Source organism: Gymnogyps californianus, chromosome 11, assembly GCF_018139145.2.
Source record: "Gymnogyps californianus isolate 813 chromosome 11, ASM1813914v2, whole genome shotgun sequence".
In the NCBI taxonomy this organism is placed as follows: Eukaryota; Metazoa; Chordata; class Aves; order Accipitriformes; family Cathartidae; genus Gymnogyps; species Gymnogyps californianus.
The window spans coordinates 11,186,798-11,213,690 of record NC_059481.1 but is presented as its reverse complement, the minus strand read 5'-3'; the positions used below and the strand labels follow the sequence as shown (position 1 = coordinate 11,213,690).

At 35.9% G+C, this 26,893-nt stretch overlaps 1 protein-coding gene across 7 annotated transcripts in view; it reads left to right on the top strand.

The window, feature by feature from the left end:
- The window catches only part of DMXL2 (Dmx like 2), a 54,190-nt gene extending 29,608 nt beyond the window's left edge, over window positions 1-24,582 (top strand). For 3 of the 7 annotated variants that reach the window (XM_050903385.1, XM_050903383.1, XM_050903381.1), the window contains 24 exons: window positions 314-483; window positions 2,178-2,275; window positions 2,438-2,603; window positions 3,581-3,845; window positions 4,588-5,687; window positions 6,779-6,970; window positions 8,596-8,672; window positions 9,362-9,489; window positions 10,185-10,433; window positions 12,041-12,222; window positions 12,583-12,713; window positions 13,670-13,755; window positions 13,999-14,200; window positions 15,279-15,396; window positions 16,658-16,744; window positions 16,824-16,945; window positions 17,695-17,833; window positions 18,451-18,511; window positions 18,598-18,725; window positions 20,301-20,378; window positions 20,994-21,085; window positions 21,677-21,729; window positions 22,875-23,092; window positions 24,247-24,582. In XM_050903385.1, the coding sequence (XP_050759342.1) occupies window positions 314-483; window positions 2,178-2,275; window positions 2,438-2,603; window positions 3,581-3,845; window positions 4,588-5,687; window positions 6,779-6,970; window positions 8,596-8,672; window positions 9,362-9,489; window positions 10,185-10,433; window positions 12,041-12,222; window positions 12,583-12,713; window positions 13,670-13,755; window positions 13,999-14,200; window positions 15,279-15,396; window positions 16,658-16,744; window positions 16,824-16,945; window positions 17,695-17,833; window positions 18,451-18,511; window positions 18,598-18,725; window positions 20,301-20,378; window positions 20,994-21,085; window positions 21,677-21,729; window positions 22,875-23,092; window positions 24,247-24,456 (4,352 nt within the window). In that variant the 3' untranslated portion in view covers window positions 24,457-24,582. Of the gene's footprint in view, window positions 1-313; window positions 484-2,177; window positions 2,276-2,437; window positions 2,604-3,580; window positions 3,846-4,587; window positions 5,688-6,778; window positions 6,971-8,595; window positions 8,673-9,358; window positions 9,490-10,184; window positions 10,434-12,040; window positions 12,223-12,582; window positions 12,714-13,669; window positions 13,756-13,998; window positions 14,201-15,278; window positions 15,397-16,205; window positions 16,269-16,657; window positions 16,745-16,823; window positions 16,946-17,694; window positions 17,834-18,450; window positions 18,512-18,597; window positions 18,726-20,300; window positions 20,379-20,993; window positions 21,086-21,676; window positions 21,730-22,874; window positions 23,093-24,246 lie in introns of all 7 variants that reach the window. The other 4 variants (XM_050903379.1, XM_050903377.1, XM_050903380.1 and 1 more) reach the window with 4 other exon arrangements.
- The last annotated feature ends 2,311 nt before the right edge of the window (window positions 24,583-26,893 follow it).

Here is a 26,893-nt window from a genome sequence, read left to right as displayed (position 1 = left end):
CTGGCCCAGAATGGGTCTGCCTCTGTGGTAACAGAGTAGTTTTCCTTCAGTCTTTCACCGTATAACTCTAGTACATATATGAATGGGGTACTGGAAAATGATGGAAGAAGCACGGAGGAGAGGACATCCCCAGTGAGCAAAAAGATATTTCAGCTGTTCCTTTAGCAGCTCTACTGCCTGTTGAGGGAAACAGTCTCTCTCAGATCTACCTAACTCTTGGGTTGGAGATCCCACTTTGCATCTGTGACATATTCCATTTGCTTATTAACAAGTCTTAATCTTCTGAATTTTACTATCTTATATTATTGTTTAGGCCTATCTACTTGCCATTTTGCATGGGCTTTTCATTCTGAGGCTGAGGAGGAGTTGATCAATATGATTCCTGCTATCCAGAAGGGAGACCCACAGTGGTCTGAATTAAGAGCTATGGGTATTGGTTGGTGGGTCAGGAATATCAACACACTCCGAAGGTGCATTGAGAAGGTACTTTTTACTGCTTACAAATTATAGCTACATGCCGTTAGGCATGCCTTAACGGATATGCACGGTGACTTGTATATAGCAGATTCCTTTGTACTCCAGCTGTCCTGGTTTCGGCTGGGACAGAGTTAACTTTCTTTTTAGTAGCTGGTACAGTGCTGTGTTTTGCATTTAGTGTGAGAATGATGTTGATAACACCCTGATGTTTTAGTTGTTGCTAAGTAGCGCTTATCTTAAACCAAGGACTTTTCAGTTTCCCATGCTCTGCCAGCAAGCAGGTGTGCAAGAAGCTGGGAGGGAGCACAGCCGGGGCAGCTGACCTGAACTAGCCAAAGGGGTATTCCATACCATAGAACATCATGCCCAGTATATAAACAGGGGGGAGTTGGCCGGGAGGCGCGGATCACGGCTCGGGAACTAACTGGGCATCAGTCAGCGGGTGGTGAGCAATTGCATTGTGCATCACTGTTTTTTTTTTCCTTCCCCCCCCCCTTTTTTTTTTTGTTGCATTCCTTTTCATTACTATTATTATTATATTTCATTATTACTATTGGTAGTATTATATTTTACTTTAGTTATTAAACTGTTCTTATCTCAACCCACGAGTTTTACTTTTTTTTCCTTTCCTTTCCTCCTCCCCACCCCACTGGGAGGGGGAGGGGGAGGGGGAAACGGCTGCGTGGTGCTGAGTTGCGGGCTGGGGTTAAACCACGACACCAGCCCAGCCAGGAGACTGCATAACTAGTTTTTTCTGTGTCAACTGATGTTGGCAGTCCTGGCTTACAAATTTTGTTATTCAGTAGTAAGATATAATACAACTGATCTAGGGAAAAGCCATTTCTGAAGCACCTAATTTCTCCCCCCCACATATTTTAAAGTATGTTAAAGATCATATTAAGTACTCTGTTTTAAGAAGAATCTTGTTTTCAGACAGATGAGACAGTATCTGTAGATTACACAGGGAATTATGCTTTGAGTTCAGTAGTGGGTTTTATTTAAGAAATAAATGTATCTAAAAATATTAGTCAATAAAAACTATATAAAGGGTCTTTTTGCAAATTTTGTATTTTTTATAATGGAGTACTATAGAACATAAAAGATCTGAACTGCAACTAAATGCAGGTTTTACTCTTCTGAAGAGTTGCAAAATTACTGTTTTATAGAAATATGCACCTATATTATGTAAAACCAAAATAACACCACATCTCATTTGGAAGCAGAGTTTTCTTATGGGAGGTCTAATAATGGATAAAATGCAATGTGCTTTTGAGATAATATCTAAAACTGTTTCCCATAGCTACCAATGAGATTTATATAAAAACCAAACAGTGTTCATTAAAGAAATACTTGTATTAGCTTAAGTATATGTAAATAATGGATTGCAAGAGGAATTTCACCTAATAGTATGAATTACTGTAACACTTTTAAAGAAAAGATTTTTATTTGCACATTTGTAATGTCCCACTGTGGTTGAGAAGGGTTAATATCTGCAGTAGTGCTGGTTTTCTGACTCTTAAGAACATTTACAGTGTAATGAGAGCTGTCACATATGAATAAAACATTCTGACAGAAATTACTGTTGCTTTGTAGAAATAATACAGTCACCTAGACCATCCTTCCTGACAGAGAACATGTGTTATTTAGCTAAAAGCAGCCTTTATATTTTCATTAATAATAGTGGGGTTTGTTTACTACAGGTTGCAAAAGCTTCATTCCAGAGGAACAATGATGCCTTAGATGCTGCACTTTTTTACCTTGCTATGAAGAAAAAGGCAGTGGTGTGGGGTCTGTTTAGGTGAGTTCTGCTAACTGTAAGTTTGATTAAATCTTAATGGAACCAGGAATGCAAAACAGAACTCATTCAAGATTAGAGTTTAATTTAAAGTGATGTTGTTCAAGTGATTGTATGCTAAGGTTATATAATAAGTAGTTGTATACATTGCATTTCTTTATGCAGGTCCCAGCACGATGAAAAGATGACTGCCTTTTTCAGCCACAACTTCAGTGAAGATAGATGGCGCAAAGCTGCTTTGAAAAATGCTTTTGCTTTGTTGGGAAAACAACGCTTTGAACAATCAGCTGCATTTTTCTTGCTAGCAGGTTCACTGAAAGATGCTATAGAGGTATCCACTTTTGAGAAATTAAATTTCAGTTTCTGATTTGACCTATGTAACTGCATCCTTACAAGCAGTTCTCTGCTGATGTTTTCACAAATTGTGGCAGCACAAATGGTATGGTATGGTCCACACATGACCCCCTTGTGCCCTGCAGACATACCGTTTACCTCCACACTACTGTGAAAAGCAGCTTGGAAGCTGATCTGAAGGCCAGAATAATTGTTAAGATACATCAGTCCTCAGCAGTAGCACTCTTCAGAATACCCATCGTGACCCCTCTGGCAAAACTTTCTGTTTGATCAGCACAGTTAAGTTGTAGCACTCTGTTCAGCTTCCAGCTATTCTGCATGACCTATTGTTACAACATTAAGTAAAAAAAGAAGTCGGATTTCTCTTCTGAAGCAGCGCTCAGTTCCCTTTTTAGTGGAGCTGTGATGTTGCCTGCCACAAGGGAGGTGAGAGCTGTAAGCAGGATCATAACCTAAGCAGTACCTCTCCAGAGAGAATGGGAATGAGAGAACCTTTAGTTATCCTGCCTATCTATATGCAATATGTTTGTCTTTACCTGAGAACGTAAAGAATTTTCCTCAGAGATGTAATTCTGCAGATGAGACAGTGTGAATATCTTACCAGTGATGTATTAACGTTAAAGTTGGAAGTTATGTTTATTCTACTAGGTAGAATAAAAATAAACATCTTTACTTCTGCCATATTAATTTTTGACATGCTGATGTTGCTATGCCTATCATAACTCCTGAAATAGAAGAAAGTACACCTCTTTCCAAACACGGAAGAAAATATCTTACTTGGATATATATCACTTACCACATTTTTGACCCAAAGATGAATATACACTTCAAAGAACAGATATGATGAGAAAAAAATTATCTGTTCTGTAAACATATATTGCTATTCACTTCATTGTTATTTTAAAGAACTACCTTTCCCTCATAAAGCAACCTTTTCCCCACTTCTTATCATAGGTGTGCCTTGAGAAAATGGAAGACATCCAGTTGGCTATGGTTATTGCTCGTTTATATGAATCAGAGTTTGAAACCTCTGTCACATACACCTCCATTCTTTATGAAAAGATTTTGGGTTGCCATAAGGATGGAGCTGGGTTCAGCTGTACTAAATTGCATTCTGATCCATTTCTGAGAAGCATTGCGTACTGGATAATGAAAGATTACACTAGAGCACTGGACACGTTATTGGAACAAACACCTAAAGATGATGATGAAAACCCAGGTAAGGGAAAAACATTAGTCTGATGGGACAAACTTATTAAGACAAAGTAGAGAAGGAGAAATACTTTCTGTGTATGTATGCAGTCCCTTCTCCCGAGATGCCATTATGCTGAAATGATTAATTGCCTTATGTACTGGCCCACTCAATTTCCACTTCTTCCTAAAAAAAAAATAAATCTTTTTCCAATTTCTTCCAAGGACTTGTCTCCAGCCCCCTGATATTGAACTTAGTTCTGCTGTCAGATAAGCTCAGGAGGACCTTCTTTGTTTGGTACTTCCCTACAATACCTCTCTACTACTGAATGCTAGCTAGTCTTTATTGCAATAGACTTAAATTCTCATTCTTGCTTCTAGGAATTAGCAGTGTTCTAGCAGGTTTTCCTGTCCTGTCTCTTCTGAAATTAATGTTAAGTGACAGGTGGCTACGTAGGTTTCTGTGGCATATTCCCTCCCTTGGGGAAATCTCTACCTGGCTGATCATCTCAGCTTTTTTTAGGCTTAGCTGAGTGGAATATAACAGTGAGGCAAATGAGAGAATTTCATATCTTTCTACTCATCAGCTCATACCTTTAATCTTTTTGTGGGGAATAAGTAATTCTTTCATTTTGTTTTGGCAACTAGACCCAAAACTGTCTTTGTTTTTGTGTTTTGACAAATCTCTGTAATGCAGGAAATACTGCAAAACAGAATAATACTATTTTAAAGCCATTTTCAATAGATGTCATATCTGTTTAATTCCTTAGTTATCGTCAAGTCGTGCAATCCTGTGGTATTCAGTTTTTACAATTATCTTCGGACCCACCCTTTGCTCATCCGAAGATACTTCAGCTCACCAGAAGGGACTTTGGCCACCTTAGGTCTAAAAACTGAGAAAAGCTTTGTGGATAAAATTAATCTTATAGAAAGAAAATTATTCTTCACTACTGCAAATGCTCATTTTAAAGTGGGCTGCCCTGTACTAGCTCTTGAAGTCCTTTCCAAAATTCCAAAAGTAAGAAAAAAGTCTACTGTAGCTGCAGAGAAAGATTCATCTAGTCCTCCAATACAGGCTGGTGTTTCAGATTCCAAAGCCCTAAGGGACAGTGCTGGAAGGGGTGATACAGACTGGTCAAAGCCAATTTCAGCTTCCTTTGCTTTGGAGAATACTGTTGAATCTTCAGCACAATTTGACTGGAGTCAACCAGCAGTAAAATTTGATGATGAGCCCCTTACTCTTGATTGGGGTGAAGACAAAAATGGGTCAGACGAAGAGGACAAGGATGTTGGGATAATGATGAAAAACTCAAAATCTGATTCTAAGAATGGAGAAGATGATGGGAGAACCTCAGACACCAACATCCCACAGACACCACAGGGGGAGATTTCTGATGCAGGAGACACTGAGGTTGATGTTATTGCTGAACAACTGAAGTTCAGAGCCTGTTTGAAGATCCTTATGACTGAACTGAGGACTTTGGCTACAGGTTATGAAGTAGATGGAGGAAAGCTCAGATTTCAGCTGTACAACTGGCTTGAAAAAGAGATTGCTGCTATGCATGAAATATGCAACCATGACGCAGGGGGCAAAGACTATTGTAAAACATATACCAAAGTAAATGGGGATCTACTTGATCATGACGATATTATGGATAAGCCAGACATTGGTTCGTATGAACGGCACCAGATAGAAAGACGTAGGTTACAAGCAAAACGAGAACATGCTGAAAGACGAAAGTGGTGGCTGCAGAAGAACCAAGCTCTTCTAAGAGTTTTTCTAAGTTATTGTAGTCTTCATGGGGCACAAGGTGGTGGTTTAGCATCTGTAAGAATGGAGCTGAAGTTCTTGCTGCAAGAGTCACAGCAGGTAAAACAAATTCAACTAATTTCTCTTCGCAAGTGTGAACAGTTCTGGACTGTCAGTTTTGTCAAATGCTTGAGTTTGTGCCTAGATAGGTGCTTTTTATGTTCTGCAAGTCTAATGGTCAAGATAATTTTAACGTTCTTGGAGAAAGATCTTGGTATTTAAGTGTGCTGCTTTTCCACATCCTGATTATTTGGTTCTTAAGAATGTTATATGACATTAAGGATTAGGCTACCTATAATTATGGAATATAAATGTTGCTGTTTATATTATAGCTGCAGCATTATATGTGTGTTCCAATGAAATTATAATTTTGATCACAATATTCTGGGTACCTATATAATAAATTAAATTCACAGTTGCTCAAATACAACAAAATCTCATTCCCTACACCTCTGCAAATCATGCAAGTGAGCTACAAGGAATGGGATCTTAGCTGCAAGGCTCAACAAATAATACCAAGTCAGACAGGGTAGTGCTCCCTTTTACTGTATTATGGCACATTCTACATTTATTTTATACAAAAAGAGGTATTTTCCAGCAAATGTTAATGACTAACCTGAGCTACAGCAGATAACCTGATACTGGGCAAGTCATTTAACTTGCTCTAGTCCTAGATTTCTCACATTTCAAATAGGAGCAGTAGACAACTGTTTTGGTGGTACTAGGCTTAGCACATATTTTTAAGAATAAAAAAAAATTCTGTTCATTTCCACTTGAGAAACTCAGATTAGTGCAATTTGACTTTTGTTATTAAACTCAGACCAGTGAGTATTATGTCAACTTATGCTACTGCAAGTGCGTTTTTAGTTAGTGTTTCTTAATAGACAATCCCGATACTTCCTAACGAACTCTCCCTGCACTAAACCAAAAAGCGTTCCCGCAAACTTGGCTATCAGGTCTGATGCATGTTATTATGGTAAATAAGAACTTACTTTTGACATCAGTCACAGTAAAATCTTGTCTGTACTGAGCAGACAGCAGTGGAAGAGGATAAATAACCCTGGAAAAACATTTAAGATGTAAAATCATCATTTTTTTTAACTTTTTTTCTCAAAGCAATAATTTTAAAGACAATCTTTTCTTTTAAACAGGAAACTACTGTAAAACAACTTCAGTCTCCACTTCCATTACCCACAACACTACCGTTGCTTTCTGCAAGCATAGCATCCACAAAAACTGTGATAGCTAATCCTGTGCTGTATTTAAACAACCACATCCATGATATTCTTTACACTATTGTGCAGATGAAATCACCACCACATCCTAATACTGAAGATATCAAGGTAATGAAAAGCTTTCAGGAAATGCTAAAGGATTTTTTTATAAAATGGGGAGTGAGCATGCGAAAAATAAAATGTGGTGTTTGAGTTAACTTTTCAGTACTTACCCTTTCACAATACTGACCTTTTCCCTTAAGTCTGGCGAACTGAAAATGCTAGTTAACCACTTGCCTTCTGACATGTTTTTGAATCCGGTTAGTTCCCTTTCATTCAAATTCTGGTCATTCTCAGGATACTATTCCAAATGTGAACGTTCACTAAAACACTGAATTCTTGTCTCTTAAAACAACATGATCATGTAAGTTAACTAATTATCATCATTCTGGTCAAATCCTGTAGGGAGATTAATGAAAGTAGAGATGGAAGACTGTAAGTTATGTTATAACCTTCTATTAACATAGATATTATAAACCTTACTCCAGCGCGAATTTCCTCAAGTGTACTGGTTTTTAAGGAATTGTGGTGAATTACTTTATCTGACTCCATACTCGGGGGTGAATAAATTCTGTTCAGATTCAGTAAATAGAGGGGGGGAAAAAGCTAAAGAGCCTGAGACTATGACACAGTTAATTAGTAAGAAGCTAAATCATTGTTTTGTACATTTAGATCAGTATTCATAGTCATTAAATTATTTTGAATTTCCATTGACTATATGAAAGTAGGGAAAAATTAGGAAACTAAATGGGTTGTCCCACTGCAAGGCAGGTAAGTTTCTAAAACTGTAACCCAAGCTCATTTACATCTAATTTTCTCGCTTACATCCGTTGACTCCTTTTCCATCCTGCATTATGCTACAGCAAGCATCTTTCTTACTCTAAAAACTCACACTTCACATGCATTTTCTTTTAAAAGAGAATTCAGAAAGAAGAGCTGACACCTCCTAACTGCAAAACAACTATTTAGATAATTCATAGCTTTAATCTAAGGTCTAGCATTTGATTACATGGAAAGATGGTAGGAAAAGATGGAAATGAACACAGGGTGGGTTTAAAAAAAGTGTACGTTTTTAACACTTTGACAGTACCATTTTCTTCATACTGTGAATTGCATCGGACTTTCCAAGAAATCCTTGCATTTCTTCTGTTTAAGAACTGGAGTGTTTCTGTTGCATTGTGAGGCAATAACAGAGTATTATTCTTGTTACTCCTGGAAATCTGTAATCACATAACTGAGGTAAAAAAGAGATTATAGATAAAACAATCATACAATGATTACACAAACTTTTGTATTTTATGCATATTGAGCAACTACTACTACATTGAACGGCAATGTTATATAATACGGCTTCCAGGAACCATTCTATCAACTTCATTGTCAGAACAGGACATACTTAATCACTCCTTCAGTATACTCATTCATTGGAGCAGTTCTATATTAGAATAAAGTTAATTATCTTGACATAATAGTAGAAGGTTTTGACTGCAATCGAATGATCTTGAGCAAGCAGTTGTGATTTTCAAAGTACTGTATTGTAAACTTAAAGTAACATTCAGTTACTATTTCCTGCACTTGGTTTAAAACTAGGACATTCCTGCATAACACGTTTCCACTGCTGTTTAGAAAGAATTGTAGTTTACCCACCTTTTATATATAATTTATGTATAGCTTATCGGCTCTTTTTATTTTAGGTGTACACACTTCATTCTTTAGCAGCGTCACTTTCTGCATCCATTTATCAAGCACTATGTGACAGCCACAGCTACAGGTAAAAATGGAAGTTTTCTTATAGTTCTACATTTGGAGTATACTTTGTGTATCCAAAATGGACATTCTTCATGCATGTGTCTAAAAAAGGGATTAAATATCCGTGTATGGTCATAGATACTTATACAGTTTACACATTGCTAGCTTTGATATGCCAGATCAGTTTTACACAGATAAAATAACACCAATCATTCAGATTTTTTCCAGTAAATAATAGGAAAATCTGGTATCACTCTCACTTGGGATGCTTCTGAAAAATATCTGAATGCTGTTTTCCATGGCACATTCATTGCTGAACAGGGGTGCAGGGGAAACATCTGAGTCTAACTGAAGTCAGGTTTCAGGCAGTTTATATTCCAAACTGGAACTGGAAGAGAATGCTGTAAAAACATTACCAAAAATTCTTCACAACAAATATATTATTAAAATTTTTGAAAAAGCCTTTTTCATATCTGGAGCTACGCACATAACATATTAAAATTGATAATGCCACATGGAAACATTTCAAGTTTTAATAAAAAATGTATTTTGTATACGGTGAAATTATAAAATTCTTGACTTAGTCCTATAGAAGTCTAAATGTTGCATTTTCTGATTAAAATGAGAAGCATGTATATATACACTATACTTCATTACAAAAATATTCTAAAATCCTTTCTCATCAGAAAAAAATTAATTTGTATTTAGCAGTCAAACAGAAGCGAATCAGTTTACAGGGATGGTTTATCAAGGACTGCTTTTGAGTGATCGACGCAGACTGAGGACAGAAAGTATTGAAGAGCATGCAACTCCAAACTCATCTCCTGCTCAGTGGCCTGGTAAGACAAAAATAAAGTTACTTTTAGCACCACTGGACCAGCTCCACATTTCAAAATTATTTCACTGTCCTGTAATATGATGGATGAAATGATAGATGATCAATGATAGATAAGTGTTTCTGATTTAGTCCTCAAATTAATAACAGCCTTTAACATTTTCACGTATCAAAACAAATAAAAATAAACTTTCTATATGGCAAACGTCTTGCTTGAAGAAGAGATCACGATCTTCAGGAAAAACTCAATAAAAGCTGATAATTTGTCATCCTAAAATGTTTTCCTCCGGTCTGCCTCACCCCCTCGCAAAGCTATTTCTGTTAGCTGTTTCTACAGTACTGTCTTACATCTATGCTTTACTTGGTATAGCTATCAAAACAACTGCTCCCAATGTACGAGCATAAATTTAGTATTTTGAGGTAAACTGTGGAAATAGAGAGGAATTTCATAGGCAAGCTGAACTGCCCATAGTATTTGCAGAGAGGTACAACGCAGAAGTCCCAGACCCAAGAAGGCTTTTTTAAATTTTGATCTTTATGATTTTAAGAAAAATATTAATAGTATGTTTCATCTGAATAAAAGTATCACGTGGCTATTAGTATATGTTTAACATAAAACGTAGAGGTGAAACAATTCCTTTTTTTCCATTTGTACTCCTGCTCATTTAACATAGAACTTTTCTTCTTTTCTCTTTGCAGGTGTGAGTTCACTTATAAATCTCTTAAGTTCAGCTCAGGATGAAGATCAACCAAAGTTAAACATCCTACTTTGTGAAGCTGTTGTAGCTGTCTATCTGAGTCTCCTTATACACGCCCTTGCAACCAATTCGTGTAATGAATTATTTCGACTAGCAGCCCATCCTTTGAACAGTCGAATGTGGGCTGCTGTTTTTGGCGGAGGAGTGAAACTTCTTGTAAAACCTCGAAGGCAGTCAGAAAATATTCCAGGTACTTTGTTCTCTAAAGGTCATAGTAATGATTTGCATTTTATACCTTTTAGTAACCTGGTAGGAGAGATTTCCTTCCTTTTAAAGACAAAAACCAAGCAAGCAGAATTTAAGTATCTACTGGCAAGAAAACTGTTACATTAATTAAAAAGCAGAAAAAATATTAGTCTTGCAGTTGTCCTTTGTAATGGCACCCAGCACATTTTGGATTTGCCATAAAAACTGTACAGTTACTATATTGCTAATATTACTATTAGATGCTTACTTATAACACTTTTCAGGACTTTCAGTCGTTATTTTTTAGTGAAAAAATAGATGGTATAAATCAGTGTTAATACCTATGGCTTTCTGTATGAGAGATGCATGCTATTGTTTAACGACTACAGTAACTTGGAAACAGTATTTCTGAAACCAATTTCTATTGCAAGATGCGATTTCACCTTGTACAACACCACAGAGAAGAAATATCAACTTCATCCGTCAGAAAAATAGTTCGTGCATACGTAAGCTCCAACTAAAACCAGGAATTTTGCAAAGACAGATGAGCATATCTTAATATACTGCATGAGGAAAAGCATAAGTGGAGATTGAATTCAGGCTCTGGAGACAAAAGCAAATACAACCATTTGTCATAGACTTCACACTGCAACAATACAGAAAATCATGTCACATAGACTTTCAAAACAACAATAGGCTTGAAACTTATGCAAACATTAGATGTTCCAATATCTGAAATACAAAACAAAACAGTAATGAGGCAATGCACCATTATAAGTATGCACAACAGATATTTGTCATTTATGGAATAATTTAAACTTATTTAGGGTGGTTATTTTCACAAGATGTTAATATGAATAACATAAAGTCATGTCTTCATTTGAGATGTATTCTGTTTTCCTTTAACCTACAAGCTGCTACAGCTTCTGATGTTTCAGAGGATGGTAATGAAGGTTTGTAAAAACTTGCAGTGTAGATGAATGTTAGTAGCGGCTTTTTAAAAAAAAAAATTTTTTTTTAAATATCAAGCTCCTTTGTAATAAAGTAAGTGTGATCTTCAATGTTGCCTGGCCAATAACACTTTGAAAAACAAATTCCACATTAATATTTTGATAACTATTAAGACATTTTAAATCACAACACTTTAAAATAGACTTCAGTTGTCAAAAAGACTGTCCCTCTATTCAAATTTTCTTTGTTATCTTAAGAGTTCCTTAGCTTATATTTTGAATAACTACTGTTACTTGTGCAGTTTACAGTTTAGTGAAATTTTATATATAACTTTTATTTTGCAACAAAATTTCTTAAGTTCTTTCTTGAGAAATTTCTCAGCTAAAAGCTTTTTACTTAAAAGCTACATCTCCTGAGAACTTAATCCAGATAATAAAATGTATTTCTCATGATATATCCAATGTATAAATGCTACAGTTATTGAATTTATCATAAGTGAACTTCTTGTATGATTACACTTACTTTATTTAGGCTGGCTTTGATTTCTGAATCAGTAGAAATTAGTACTAATAACAATGGTTTTAGTTGCTTCAATTATAAAACACAGCCATTTCTAAAGATGCAGTATTAATATCAGCTTTTCAAATTTCCTGAATTTAGCACCACCGCTTCCATCAGAAGAAATGGATAAACATCGCCGTCGGTTTAATATGAGAATGCTAGTGCCAGGAAGACCAGTAAAAGATAGCACTGTACCGCCACCTGTACCTGCAGAAAGACCCTCTTACAAAGAAAAGTTTATCCCTCCAGAACTCAGCATGTGGGACTATTTTATGGCAAAGGTAATTTAAAATGGAAAATATAACTTACAGTTCATAACAGCATATTTCTTCTGTGTTAAGTTTTAGAGGATGAAAATAACGTGAAAATGTTGAGCTCTCTTCATAGTAAGCTGCAGAATATTGTCCTCGTAATAAAAGATGAAGAGCCTGCAAGTCTATTACTTAACTTTCAAAACATGTCTTTTGCCAATAATAGAGATTAACACTTTTCCCCTTGCTACTTGCTTATGTTTTAGGGAAACTTATTTGTAGGTGAAGTTGTTGTCATTTAAACTGTGTGACAGTGATAATATTCAACTCTTACTTTAGTTAAGAGATCAGAAAATTGCTTTTATAGCAGACTTTTATTTTGCGTTGCAGCCATTTCTTCCTTTATCAGACAGCGGTGTTATATATGATTCCGATGAAAGCATTCACAGTGATGAGGAGGAGGATGATGCTTTCCTCTCTGATGTACAGATCCAGGAACACAAAGATGCTAATTCTTACAGGTTAGCAGAAATTGCCACTATTTTAGAATAACTATGTCGTGTGCCTGCCTTTGCTTCCAAATTAAAGAAAATACAGGTCCCCTACACTGTCCAGTTTAAAGTCAAATAATTTTAGTAGTGTGGATAGACTTATCTGTGGTAATGGGATTACAGAAGTGACAAATTCTCATCACAGTAACAGTTCCCCATTTACTTGCCTAAAAAAAAGGGATTAGGAAGTCAAAGCTGTGTAGTTTGCATGTTTGGGGGAGGGGAAAAAACAAATAAAAAACCTCCTGTCTTCATTTTTAAGACACAAAGAACATGAGGTACCACAATGCCAGCTCTACAATGACTACTGATTCAAGTCTGATCTTTAATTTTTGAATGAGGGGCAGATTAAATAGAACACTTACTTAAAAGAGAAAATGTTGCAAGATGAAATAAAGTGGATGACCTCACCATTATAATAATGGAGAAAATGATGGCTCTTTTATGTGTTCTTCAAGCCTCTCATTAGTCCTTACAGCTATACCATATAGGATTTGTATCTGTAATATCTGTGAGACTCTTTCAGTGTGAAAGCTTCTGCCATGAATGCCAAACTCAAGTAATATCTGTATTCATCATGATTTCATGGAGAATTTCAGGAGGTGTTTCACGGGGCTTGTACTTAATTCTCAATCTTGCAGAGGCTCACGCATGCACACTCTTTTTTCTGGGGGAAGAGTACAATAATCTGGGATTTGTAAAAGAAAGAAGGGGATATGATCTGTTGCAGCGAGGTACCCTCAGAGGCACCCTGATGTTGCATAGTTGATACATAAGTAGCTTTCTCTGTGCGTCTGGTAAACCTCAGTGAACCATCAACACTGTTTTTCTAATCTGTGTATTTGGTAGAAGGTGAAAAATATTCTGCAGATAACTGTGTTTGTTAATGTTGTTTTAACACAACTAAATCTGTTCTTTTTATGCAGCTGGGCTCTTCTGCATCTGACAATGGTAAAATTAGTTCTGCATAATGTTAAGAACTTCTTTCCCATTGCTGGTCTGGAATTCACTGGTACGTTAAATTCTGCTTTACATTTTAGTTTTCTGTATAAGTGGCTTTCTGTCAGACTTTGCTTTTTAATTTTAATTTTTAAATTTAAATAACTTAATACATTATTTTTTACAATTGCCAAGAAGTACATTTCCTATCAAGTTTTCTTTTTTTTTATGGTTGTTGTATTCTGGTTTTTTATACACACTGTAACTTGAATGATTTTTTTTCTTTAAGCCTTACTTTATTAATATTTCTGTTTAGATCTGCCTGTAACATCACCATTGGGCATTGCTGTAATAAAAAATTTGGAACACTGGGAACAGATTCTTCAAGATAGAATGGACCAGTTTGAAGGCCCACCACCAAACTACATCAATACTTATCCTAGTGACCTTGGCACAGGTGCAGGACCAGCTATTCTCCGCAATAAAGCAATGATTGAACCTGAAAACACACCATTCAAGTAAGTATTTTTTTCCTAGCAAGAACACATTCTTTGATCATAGAAATACTAAAGAGTATTTCCACCTAAACAGCCAAATGAAGGTTGGCTAGATCTTAGTTCTAGCCATCGCTTTACAGAAACCACTTTCCCACATCCCTTTGTTCCTTCTTATGCAGCTGTCTCCTGCAGCAGCCTTTACTTACTCTGCTGCACCTTTCACAACTGCAGCAAGAAAGGAAAATAAGAAGGAAAGAGCAGAGCTTGGAGGACTACAAATCAAGGGCAATGGCTGCTGCTGGGAAGACCCTATTCAACCTCTTTTACTGTTCCTCCAGTAGCAGCTGTCTCCCACCCTACCTCATAACTCTCTTCTTTTGTTACTCTAATACGTGCAGATGTCGGGAGGAGGAGAAAAAGAAAGTGGTAGTGAGGTCCTTGTACAGCCATTCCTCCTGTGTTTAGACCAATGTCATGCTTGCAGGTATCTTTAAATGCAGATAGTGAACCATGTTTTCAATTCAAAAATAGCTAGCTTTTCTTAATATACTAAAATACAACTTTAGGTTTGCTCACTATATAAGACTTTGAATTTGCATGGTTGATAGCGCTATAGGATTTTATTAAAATATCTTACAAACATGCACTGCTTCTTTAGAAATATTTGTCCTCAAGTCTGAGGCAATGAATTTTATTTGGCTCATATATGAGCTAAATATTTGTGAATTCTTTTGAATACTGAAAGAAATACCTAAGGAAATGCTGTAGGGCCAGCATAATTTCAACAGAAAAGCAGTTTTAGTAGAGTGCAAATATAGACATAAACACAAGTCAGCAGATTAAACTGTAGTACTTGGAAGGTAGTAACATAATATGGATTTAAAAAAAATGCAAGAAAAAAGTATCTCTTGATACTTGCCTTTAACAAATTAGAGCTTAAACTTTGGGGTTTTTTTTTTTCTTCAAATTGGAATTTCATCTGAAGTCATTCTGAGTCTTGCTTTAGATTTTTTTTTTTTTTTGTCCACCTTTAATTACATTGAAGCTTTTTCCTGTGGTGTGTTTTGTTTTTTTTTTTTTCCCCTTCTGTTTTATCCAGATCAAAGGATTATTCAGCTCTTCCAGCAAAAAGGCTCTGGCATTTTCTTGTGAAGCAAGAACTTCTTCAGGAGACTTTCATAAGATATATATTCACAAAGAAAAGAAAGCAAAGTGAGGTAAACAAAGAATGTAACTTTTTTTTTAAAAGAAAACTCAATTATAACTGTTCCTCAGTCTCTTCAGTATTTCTTTTAATTTTTCTTTCAATTTTTTCGTTGGCATTTCAATTTCCTTTCTTTCATTTAACAGTGTTTGGATTTTTTTTAAAATCAACATGACTGTCATGTTGTTTATTGAAATGTCAACTGAACCGAATATTTTTAGACAAGACATATCTCACCTTACATTTATGTATTTGAATACTGTCCTAATAAAGAAACAGAACATTTGCGATAATGGTAATAAGTAAATAAATTTGAGTATTCATCTAATATTTTTTTGTGTCATATTGAAAAAGAAATTTAAATGAGCTATTACTTTGTGTATATGTATATATGCATGAGTAATATATACATATAAAAGTAATATTATATAGTAATATACAATACAGGGCTTTACGAATTGTACCAGTTACAACTGTAATGAGTTCTAACTGAAAATTTAAACCAACGCATAAATACCATGGGAAATAAGTATACTATTTAATATCTTTAAGAATTCCTGTAAGTATGGAGTTTGTGTGTGTATTACTCCTCCATTTATTTACTATATCATACATTTTGTGTTCATCTAGGAGGCATTACATTTTAAGTGAGTTTGTTTAGATTCCTGTCTTAGTTTCTGTGCCTTTTATAAAAAGTTAAAAATACATTTGTCATCATTTACTGACAGAGTGGCCTTTAAAATCTAGTTTGGAATGTTTCATTCTTTTTTTATATTTGTTTGTGCATGTGTTTTGTGTTTGTGACTGTGTGATGTTATGTAGTCTGTAGAAGATCGTGTGGAGCAGGTCAAACAAAACTGCGTAGCAGAAGATCACAAAAACAAGGTAGTATCCCTTCTCCCAAACCTCTAGCACATTCTTAAAAGTTCTGTGGAACTGGCTTTTCTTTCTCTAATGTGACTAACAGAAGCTATATGTTCTGTGTAGTCTGTGTGGCAGGCTTTTAATCAGTGAATTAACTTTGGATGTCCTGATAATTGGGATGAGTGAACACCTTGTAAATAGTATTGCGCACACAACTTTGTTTCTTACACTCAAATATAACTTTTGGCTTCTAGAACACCAAAGAGTATGAGAAGTCTAAAGTTTAGCTTCCTAAACAATGCTGAGGCCACTGAACTTTTCTTGCATGAATTTTGTATAGATTTTTGCAGTCTGAATGTACCACTACAAAATGGATTTTCATGCTAATTGACATTTCTAATGTTTTGTAGGTTGAAGCAGATCTTGGCTACCCTGGAGGAAAAGCAAAAATCATTCACAAAGAATCAGATATGATAATGGCATTTGCAGTTAATAAGGTAAGCTGCAAATACTACAAAAGTGTAATAAAAAGATCTTAATTATAGTTAGTATAAATTTTCTGTTTGTGCTGCGTAGGCAAACAGCAATGAAATTGTTTTGGCATCTACACATGATGTTCAAGAACTTGATATTTCAGCTCTACTGGCTGCTCAGTCATTTATATGGATTGGGGAAGAATATGACAGAGAGTCTAAAAGGTAGGATTGTTTCTTTATGGTTATATTAAGAGTATTGGTTTACTGTGAGGCTGCATATATAATACCTGTGTAAACACAAGTGGATCATACAAAAAAAGTTAATTACTCTTCTTCGGTAGGTTTCAGATTGCTTTACAAAGGAGTGAGGGAAGGCAAAAGAATAATTACTGTCGTTGTTTTACACATGGAGAAACTAAGGTTTTGAGGGGTTTGAGTATTTTGGGCACGTCTGCACTGCACAGCGAAGTAAGATCCCATGGTGCATAAGCTAATAAAGGAAGTGCTACCTTAGAAACACTGCATTTGCATCATTGCAGTGTTGAGGCTAGTTGTGGTAGCTGATGCTAGTTGTATAATGCAATGGCCTGAATTACTGTCTCCTCCATTATTGTGCTGAGAACTGTAAATTTATCAGCTGCAGCAAGCACTCATCTGTATCACACTCCATTGCACAGAATACATATAGACCACGCAGGTCAGGAATATTCCAACAATATTCTTCTCAAGAGAGCTTATATTCTCAACATCTATCTACCGCAGTTAGGATCATCTGTTGAGGTTGAACACCAATAGCTTTGGAGCACGTGGAAAGCGTTTGTACAATGTAAGTGCAGGAATTATCAATGTATAGTCTCATTATAATCACTTCCTCTACTCACTGCCATTAGGCTCTTGACAATGAGATAAGCAAACAGCATTGGTAGCAAAGAAACATTTGTTTAAAGCAGAACACTGCTGTTCTTTTACAGTTCTGATGATATTGACTTTCGTGGTTCTACCACAACACTAACTCAGCCAACTGCACCAGCTTTTGGAGTGAATCAGATACAACCATCTTCATCTATGCCATGGTTAGGCAGTGGTCAAACTAGCACTGGAGCTGGTGTGGTAAGTACTTTTGTTGCATGCAGCTCAGGAGACTCTTACTTTTTTTAGCGTATTATTTAGTAGAGAGACCTAGTGTGCATTAGTCATCATACTGTTAATTCAATGTTGACAGAAAAGGCCTACAATGACCAAGACCTGGCCAAAAAGAAGGCCAAAACTAAGCACTTTCTTGTATATTGTGGCATAGAATTATTGTGACATAGAAAATAATGGGACAATCAGGTTTTTCTCTTTCTTATGGGAACTTTGAGGTAGGACCTGGAGTTTCTGGGGACAAAACAAAACAAACAAACAAAAGCTAACCAAAACCAGAACAATCCCATACTTTAAATTCTTGCATTGGGACTAATATCAAAAGCATGCACACCAGCATGTACTTAAGTTCTTTGTATAATACAAGATAACATTAATACTATTTGAACTTTCAATGTCTAAAAAAACTGTCATAAACAGGCCTTAATTACTATACTGCAACTAAACATAATTAGATGCAAATAATGTTAGCTTAACAGGCTTTTTTTAACTGGGGGACACTCACCATGTAGTAGTATAAACAAAATTGAAGAGTGTGTTTGTGTCTTTTTTTCAAAATTATTTTAATTTTTTTTTATATGAAGCTTATTAAAAGAAATCTGAATAACGTCAAGAGAATGGCTTCACATCCAGTCCATCAGTATTGTAAGTGAATCACACTTCCTAGTACAGAGTAGATAATTTTCTATAAAATACTATAGTGTTAATGAACATCTATCTCTTAATCTTAGATCTTACAGGAGCACAAGATGGTAGTGTTCGAATGTTTGAGTGGACAAGGCCGCAGCAATTGGTATGCTTCCGGCAGGCTGGGAATGCCAGGGTTACAAGAATGTATTTCAATTCGCAGGGCAATAAGGTAAGTACAACATCTAGGGGGTTTCCTTTTTTTTTTTTTATTCATAAGGAAACATTTGGTTGTGCTGTGACCTCTAAAACAGTTTTAACTGGTGGCACACAAAACTGTTACGATGTCCTAGAATGATGGCATAAGCAGTATCGTATCATTCGTTTTGGCTGCGTATGGAAGCTTTGTAATAGATGCTGACCCTTATTCTCCTTTCTCTTCTGTCAGCTTCACACTGCTATTCCATATCCCATTTGCCACATTTGCAGACTTTTTGTTCTCCCTGTTCTGAAATCTGTGTTCCCATGTGGTGACCTTTTTAAATTAAACATGTAAAAAAAAAATATTGAGCTTACTTATTTTGTAGAAGCAAACTTGTATCAATCTAGGCACGGGTCTTCTTAGAAGTGCTTCATGCTTTGCATTCTGGCCAAGATAAAGTTTTGACAGAATGCGTTACCAAGAAGATAAATATGATACAGCCTATTAGCTGAAGAATGTAAGTATACTCCAGTACAGTGGAGAGCAGAGAGTACAAAAGAGCCATACACTTTGGCCAGAAATGACTCTGTGAGGTATATGAGATGCAGAAAACAGAGCGGACAAAGAAAGAAATTGGGAGGAATACCCACCTCTTCAGTTTTTCACGTTGCCCATTCTGTTATTTTAGCAGGTCTTGTCTGCATTTTACTGACAAACTATGTAACTTTTAACATAGTTAAAAGCCATAAAAAGTGAATTAAAGGAGTTTGGGCATGACTGTAAGATAGCTATAAAACAGCAAAGGTCAACATTTAGAAATAGCTGGAAATATAAAGTATCTCCCAGCATACCTATTTTCAGGTAGCATAAAATCTCATTTAAACTTTTTTAAAAAAATTAGTGTTTTGATTATGTTTTGAGATGTTGCAATCTTAACATCACATGGGAATCAATTTTAAGTAAGAAATTAAGATGTGCTAGTTGTCCCCACTGCTTCACATGGAGGTCACTCAGGCAGGACTCATGAAACCTAACTAAAAGGAGAAAATATAAAAAATAATCCTAAATATTTCTAAAAACGTTTTGTAAAATACTTACAGGTATAGAATATGCTGTATAGAATATACAGTATTAATTGTTATGCATTTTGGTTAACAAATACAATTCAGTCATTTTACCATTCATGATACAGTACAGTCCTTCCATAATTGTTCTTATCATGCTTTTATGGCATGCTGTCATGCATCGTACTTTACTAAGCATTTTCAAGTAGAGTCATGGAGCAATGATGCCTCCGTAAGCTTTAGCATTCAACATTAGGATTTGAAAGATAAGCTTCCGCACTTCAAAAGCCTCCATTTCCAGAGAAGAGTTAGGTATGTAGGAGAGTATCAATCATTAAATAACCATTAAACAATCAGCACTGAACTCACTTGGCTTCTAAACTATTTTCGTACCTGACAATCATTGTTGTTGATATTTAATGTGCAGGCAATGGTTTGGTGTTTTAGGTGGGTTTTTTCCTGAAGTCAGCTGTTTACTGTCATGAAGCAAGCATCCAGTAAACAGCATGTTATGCTAATAAATGCAGTTTGTTCCTTGCAGTGTGGTGTTGCTGATGGTGAAGGATTTCTAAGTATTTGGCAAGTAAACCAAACCACCTCAAATCCTAAGCCCTATCTGGTAAGTAAACAGAAATTTTTATTTTTTTCTTTATATTTATAGAGGAAAGTTAAGTCTTTGAGACTTCAGACAGGCCAAGAGCGTAAGAGTTTCACTGAGACGTTTTTGATTTTGCTGCTTTTTAATTGGCACACTTTATCAAAATAACTGTAGAGTTTCAATGATACATCTTTGGAAAACTAATTGTACAATAACCATAAGCTGCAATGTAATTACAAATACTACTTCAGCATTACTTTTGATTAAATTAAAAATCAGAGCTGACAGTAACGACTTTACAACCCCAAGACTTAGTAAAAATACACTCTTCAATTCTTTTCACTGCTTCTTAACAGTACATGAAGACCATGCTTAATTTGAAATTCAGGCTATTGTGATACACTACATTGTGGATTTGTTATAGTTCACTTATTTTAGTAACTTTTTATTTTATACTGGATTTTTAATCTATTGCTCCATTCTCTGAAGTTTCAAACTACATTGCCTGTCAGTTTTTAAGCTTTGTTTAAACGACTGCTTGTGTTATGCTATCAGTGACATCAGACTGCTAGTAACTTTTGATGCAGACTACAACTGGTAAGAGTGCATCTTTTTTGTTTGTTTTGTTTTTAATAGAGTTGGCAGTGCCACAGTAAAACCACAAGTGACTTTGCATTTATAACCTCTTCAAGTCTAGTTGCTACATCGGGACAGTCCAATGATAACAGGTGCGTTTAAAGAAACAATGAGGAATTTCACCAAAGCTACCTATTTATCTCCATTAACTTGCTAGCTCTTGTGCATTAATGTGTGGCTGACATTTTAAGGCTCAGTGTTCTAAGCTTTGTTACAGCTTGAATGTGTCAGATGATTTCTTTGAACATCATTCCTTCAGTCGCTTGTTTCCCAAATTTAGTTTTTGTGAGGAGTGGTCAACAGTTAACCAGTTTTTTCAAGGTGTATTCCAAATGCAACTAGTTTGACATCATGCTGTTGCTGGGGGGAGAAATATGTTCAGCAAAGGCAAGATAATTCTTTTTCTCTGAAAAGAACAACTTCTATAATTTCTTGGTACAACCTAGGATTAGTACACATCTTACAGGTAGAAAGTCTAGTTCCACTAAGAAGCATAAAAGAGCATAGAATGAATTAAAGCTCTTAACTCTTTGCATATGCTCTCCAATGACTGCAAAGAGTCAAGGGCTCCTTCTTCAGTTCTGCCTTCTAGGCTTTGACATAAAATGTGAATGCTTTCTGAGTCACGTCACCCCATGAATCACTTAGCAACAGGCCATAACAGCTTTTTTCCCCCCCCTCAGAAATGTGTGCCTCTGGGACACTTTGGTTTCATCTGGTAACAGTCAAATACATGGTAAGTACTGCAGTGATAGTTAAACCTTTACTTCTTATTGACTAAGGAAATATAGTATGTGTATGCATTTGGGGCAAGGGGGAAAATTTGCACTGGGGAACTGGTCTAAATATGTGTTGCACACTAATGCATGCACCAGAACTGGCACTATAGAGCCTCTAGCATGATGTTAATCTCTTCTGTATAGAAAAGTATGAAGAAAGAAGGTCATACGCAAAGCTGGTTTTGTGACAGTATTAATAAAGTCTGAAATATCTGAATACAGTCCTGAAAAAAAAATTAACAGCTGACTAAGGCTGCGTTATTGAACTCTTATGTGTATGCAGGCTTTCACTTAAACTGGCACTTAATTAACATATCCAGTACTCTGTTGAAGCACAGAGGAAAGGACAACTGTAGGTAATAGTAGAAGAAACTCCTGTCTACTGTCCTCGTCTTTTAGCACTTGGACTGGATTCTTAAAAAGATGTTTGTGTCTATTTGACCAAGTTCAATAATTTCATCTTTATGTAACAACCTAAAGCAAAATTCTATCATGTTGCGCTATGAAAGAAAAATACATACAAATCCAAATGTAATGTCCTGGGCTTTTAAAAGAGCAAATTCAACCATCATAAACATCTGCAAACAACTGCAGTACCTGAATAAGCAATAGGTGCATTATGAAATTCATATTTTAAAAGTAACAGATTGCACAGAAGTTCAGCCTCATTTTAAAGAGATTGACTCAGGGCTCCTATGAAAAATAGGTTAGGAAATTAGAATATAATAATACATATCTATAAGGTAATTAATATTTAATTTTTTAGTTCAGCTATACTATTTTTTTAACTCAGGAATTTAATTGAACTTAATATGGTGAATTTTATACTTTCTCCATTTTTTAAATTCAGGTATGTGCCTATATTCTAAAATAGACTGCATATCATGCTTTCTTGTGTATTAGATCTATATAGCTCTTATGACAGCAAAAAGCTGTCAGCTGATATGACATTACCCATGTGAAAGAATATATCTGTCAAGTTAGAAAATGTTTATAAACAATTATAGAATATTTATAAAAAATTTATAGAAGAAATGCATTTTAAGATCAAAAGCTACTTACAGTTTTAAATCTATTAAATTCTGACATCCTCCTTCTTCAGCCTTCACTTGTCACGATCACGGTGCCACAGTACTTCAGTATGCACCTAAACATCAACTGCTAATTTCTGGAGGTAGGAAGGGATACATCTGCATCTTTGACATCAGACAGAGGCAAATCCTTTACACCTTCCAAGCACATGAATCAGCTGTTAAGGCCCTTGCGCTGGATCCTTCTGAGGACTATTTTGTTACAGGCTCAGCAGAAGGTAACATGAAGGTAAGGTGTCGGAGGAGCTGAGTTGTATAGGAGAGCATTTGGCTGAAGTAGTGTATTAACATACGTTGATCAGCATGCTGTAAATAGCCAGATGAACGCAGTAACAAAACAAAAACAAATCCAAAAACCCCAAACCTACATTTGATATACAGGATGCTTGCCTTACGTTTATAATGTAAACTTCAATATACTAATATCCATCTAAAGCAAGTAGGTTTTGTTCTCCACTAAAGAAGATTAAGCTGTCTTTTTAAAGTTGTGTGACTGAATTTTAAGTGGATAAAGCAAAGTGCGTGATTCTGAAATCTTAGCTTTATTTTTCTCTCTTAAAAACGTTCTGGTTTTGCCTTTGGATATTTCTCTTTGTAATACAGGGGGTGCTCAGTGACTTCAACATTGTGTCAAGTTTCTGTAGCACCAAGTTCTGTTTTTCCTCTTGATGCTGTAGCCCCAGACAGCTACTGAGATGTCATAGCAGTAAGAAACAAACAATAACAAAAAAAAAAAAACCACCCAGAAATACAGTCCCTCTTTTAAAGGGCTTATTTCCTGAATACTAAAGGAAGGAAATACAAGAACATGGTAAAGAGAAGGAGAATACAGTTTCTTTCCTTGTAGCTGGACTGCATACTGTTTAATAGGTGCTTTCTGTGCCTCTGTGCACTTTGTGGCCTGGTCTTGATGAGGGCTCCTGCAACTTAGGACACAACAGACAGCTCAGATGCTGTGCTACCACTCTGTATGCTTATTAATTATGCAGCTTACTCTCTCAGCATTCCTTAGCAGAAAAGCATTTCCGGCAGCTGGCAAGCTGACAATAGTCATCTTGGATAAAAATGCAACCTGTCCATTTCTGCCGCTTTGATGGGGGAAAGCTGGGAGGGGCACGACTGATCAGGTAGCGCAGGGCAGCTTCTCCCTGCGGGGTAACCGGCTGGTCCACATTAAGGTAGCCTTATGCTGTCTTGCCTTATGCTTCATCAGGAGCCTCTCAAGACTCTTGGACTTGTTGTAATTGTTGCTAATAGACAACAAAAAATACCCTTTGTCTTTGCTGAATAGGGTTTAGAACAGCCAGGAATCTGAAACATTAGGGAAAAAATACAAATCCTAATTTTAATCTCCTTTTGTCATTTGTCATTCTTTTGATACAGGTGTGGAGACTGACTGGCTATAATTTAATTCATTCATTTAAAAATGAACATGCTAAGCAGTCCATTTTCAGAAATATTGGTGCTGGTGTCACCCAGATTGAAACTGTGCAAGGCAATCGTATCTTCTCCTGTGGAGCAGATGGCACGCTGAAAATGAGGGTTCTTCCCAATGCTTTCAATGTACCTTCAGGCATTTTTGACATTCTGTAGTGTTATGTGAGCTAATCCTGGTTTTATATCATGTCCCTTTAAGTAGCTAAAAAACACAGTGATATGCACTGTGGAAAGGAAACATTCTGTTTCCTTTCAAAGCAGTTACTGCAGCATTAAGTATTATGGGGGAAAAGATTAAAAAAAAAAAAAAAAAAAGACTTTTACAACAGCTATATTTTGAGTATGCCCATAAGGATCACTGGGGTGGAAATGCATGTACTGTATTGTAAAAGCAAAGAATTAAGCCCAGTACAGTCAGTCATAGGTGGGGTTATTGCTCAGTAACGCACAACCTGCATTTAGTAAGTGTATTGTAAAGATTCTGACAATTGTCAGTCACTTAACGAGCACTGTGGCTCTACAAGTCAGTAAGCATTTCTGATGTGATTCTGATTATTTTTATTGCAGTTTTTCCCCACTAATTGAAGCATGTGTACAACTTCTCATTGTAAAATAGTTTAGTTTTAATTAAGGGTACTCAGTGTACTTGATTTTCGCAAGAAAGTGTAATGGATGCAAATGCCGTGGAACATGTGCAATCAAGAACGTACTGTGAGACATGTATCATTTTATGCTGAGATTTTTTTTTCCCCAGTTAGTATTAATGCACAGTTGATACTGTAACTTGCACATCAACACATTTTTAAATGCGATGTTTTTTAATTTGCACACTTTTCCTTTCTTTCTGACAGCTATGTTTTCTATTGGACACCTGCCTTTACTTTAGGAATGTATTGTAAGCACTAAATGTTTGTAGTGAAGACATCCATGATTCTAGTCAGCTTTTAGTTTTGAAATTCATTTGTCCAGAAAATAATTCATTAAATGAAGCTGTTAAGAGAATACCAATGGAACATATAATGCCACATTTCAGATGAATGTCAGGCTTTATGTGGCCAGCTAGTAAATAGTGGATAAAACTGGTAATTAAATTATTACCACAGTATATTGTATAAACTATGCAGAGTTCAATATTGTTTGCTTGTAATATAACTAGCTACTGTTGTCAGATGTATTTTTCTGTTGTAAACAAAAACCATGTTCTTAAGAGACTGGAACGGATGTCTGCGTATTTAAATGTTAACAAACTGTCTTATTCCTTCAATGAAAATTTTGATGTCTGTGCTGTATTGTAAAATATACTAGAATAAAAAGCACCTTTCTCCAAAGGTGATTTTAAATTGCAGGCTGTGAAGTATGAGAAGTATGAAAAGAAAGACGAGTAAATGTCATTGTTTAGTTTTCCCTTTGTAAGTTAATTAAATTACTTTTATTTCATGGAACAGTCCATTCCAGAACTCTTCCTTCTATTTAAATAGATTTAACTAAACCTCCAGTAGATTGATTGCCTGAGCTAGCTTTAACTTGACCTCAGACTGTACTGAGATAAAAAGGATTAGCTGTTTGCATTTTATTTTCAGCTGTTCTAGAAAAGCATAAGGTTAACAGAATTTAGTTCTTCACCTCCAACAAAGGCAGCTGCAAGAAACACAGCCTGGTTTTGTCACTGAGAAAAGAGGCAGAATTTGCTGGCCCTCCTTCTCCAAGAGGTTGATCCGAGTGGTTCAACAATGGCATTCAGAATTTTAACATGATTTAAGACAGGCACACTATCTAGAAACTGTCACATCTGGCTTGAACTGTATTTGCCCAAGTATAGTGCCGAGCTTTTTTTTTTTTTTTGCTGAGTCTACTTTATTAGTACCATAATTCAATTAAAAAAAAACCAAACACCACAACAACAAGGAAAAACACCTGTGAAAAAACCTACCAACCAAAAAAAAAAAACCCACACCCCACAAAACACAAAAGAAGCCCACATACACAAAACCATAGCTCTGGACCGTGAAGTTTTGCACTCTTTATAGGTATAGATAGAATTCTTGGTGTACGCGTTTTGATGTACATACTAGTTCAAAGTGTTAATTATGCTTTTTTTGTTTCCCTCTGCATCTCTCTCCTTAGCATGCAAGGCCTGAATCCTGGCCTTACTGAAACGAGCAAGTATGCTGAGAAGAGAGGATGCAGCCCAGGCCCAACCATCACGGTATTGCACGCTGAAACTTAGCTGCAGCAGAGGTATTTTTCCAGCACATTTGCTAGACAAGGTTCTGCAGGCATAGACGTTCCCAAATTCATTAATCCCTTTGATGGTGCCCGGATGTCACATAGGTATTAAACACCCCAGTGCAGTTCAGGGTTTCAGTGATGCTTTGCTTCTAAATGTTTGGATGAGCTCCATGAACTTTACCAATATACACAGGCAGCTTAGACACTCAGGTAGGGGTTTTCCGAGAGCTTGATTTTGAATATAGGGATTTATGTTTCAATGTTAAATATAGAAATCTGAAATATCACAACAAAATTAAAATCACAGAGTTCCTATTATTTCTTACCTCTAGCTCTCAAAAATTTGAATGTGAATGGGCAATCT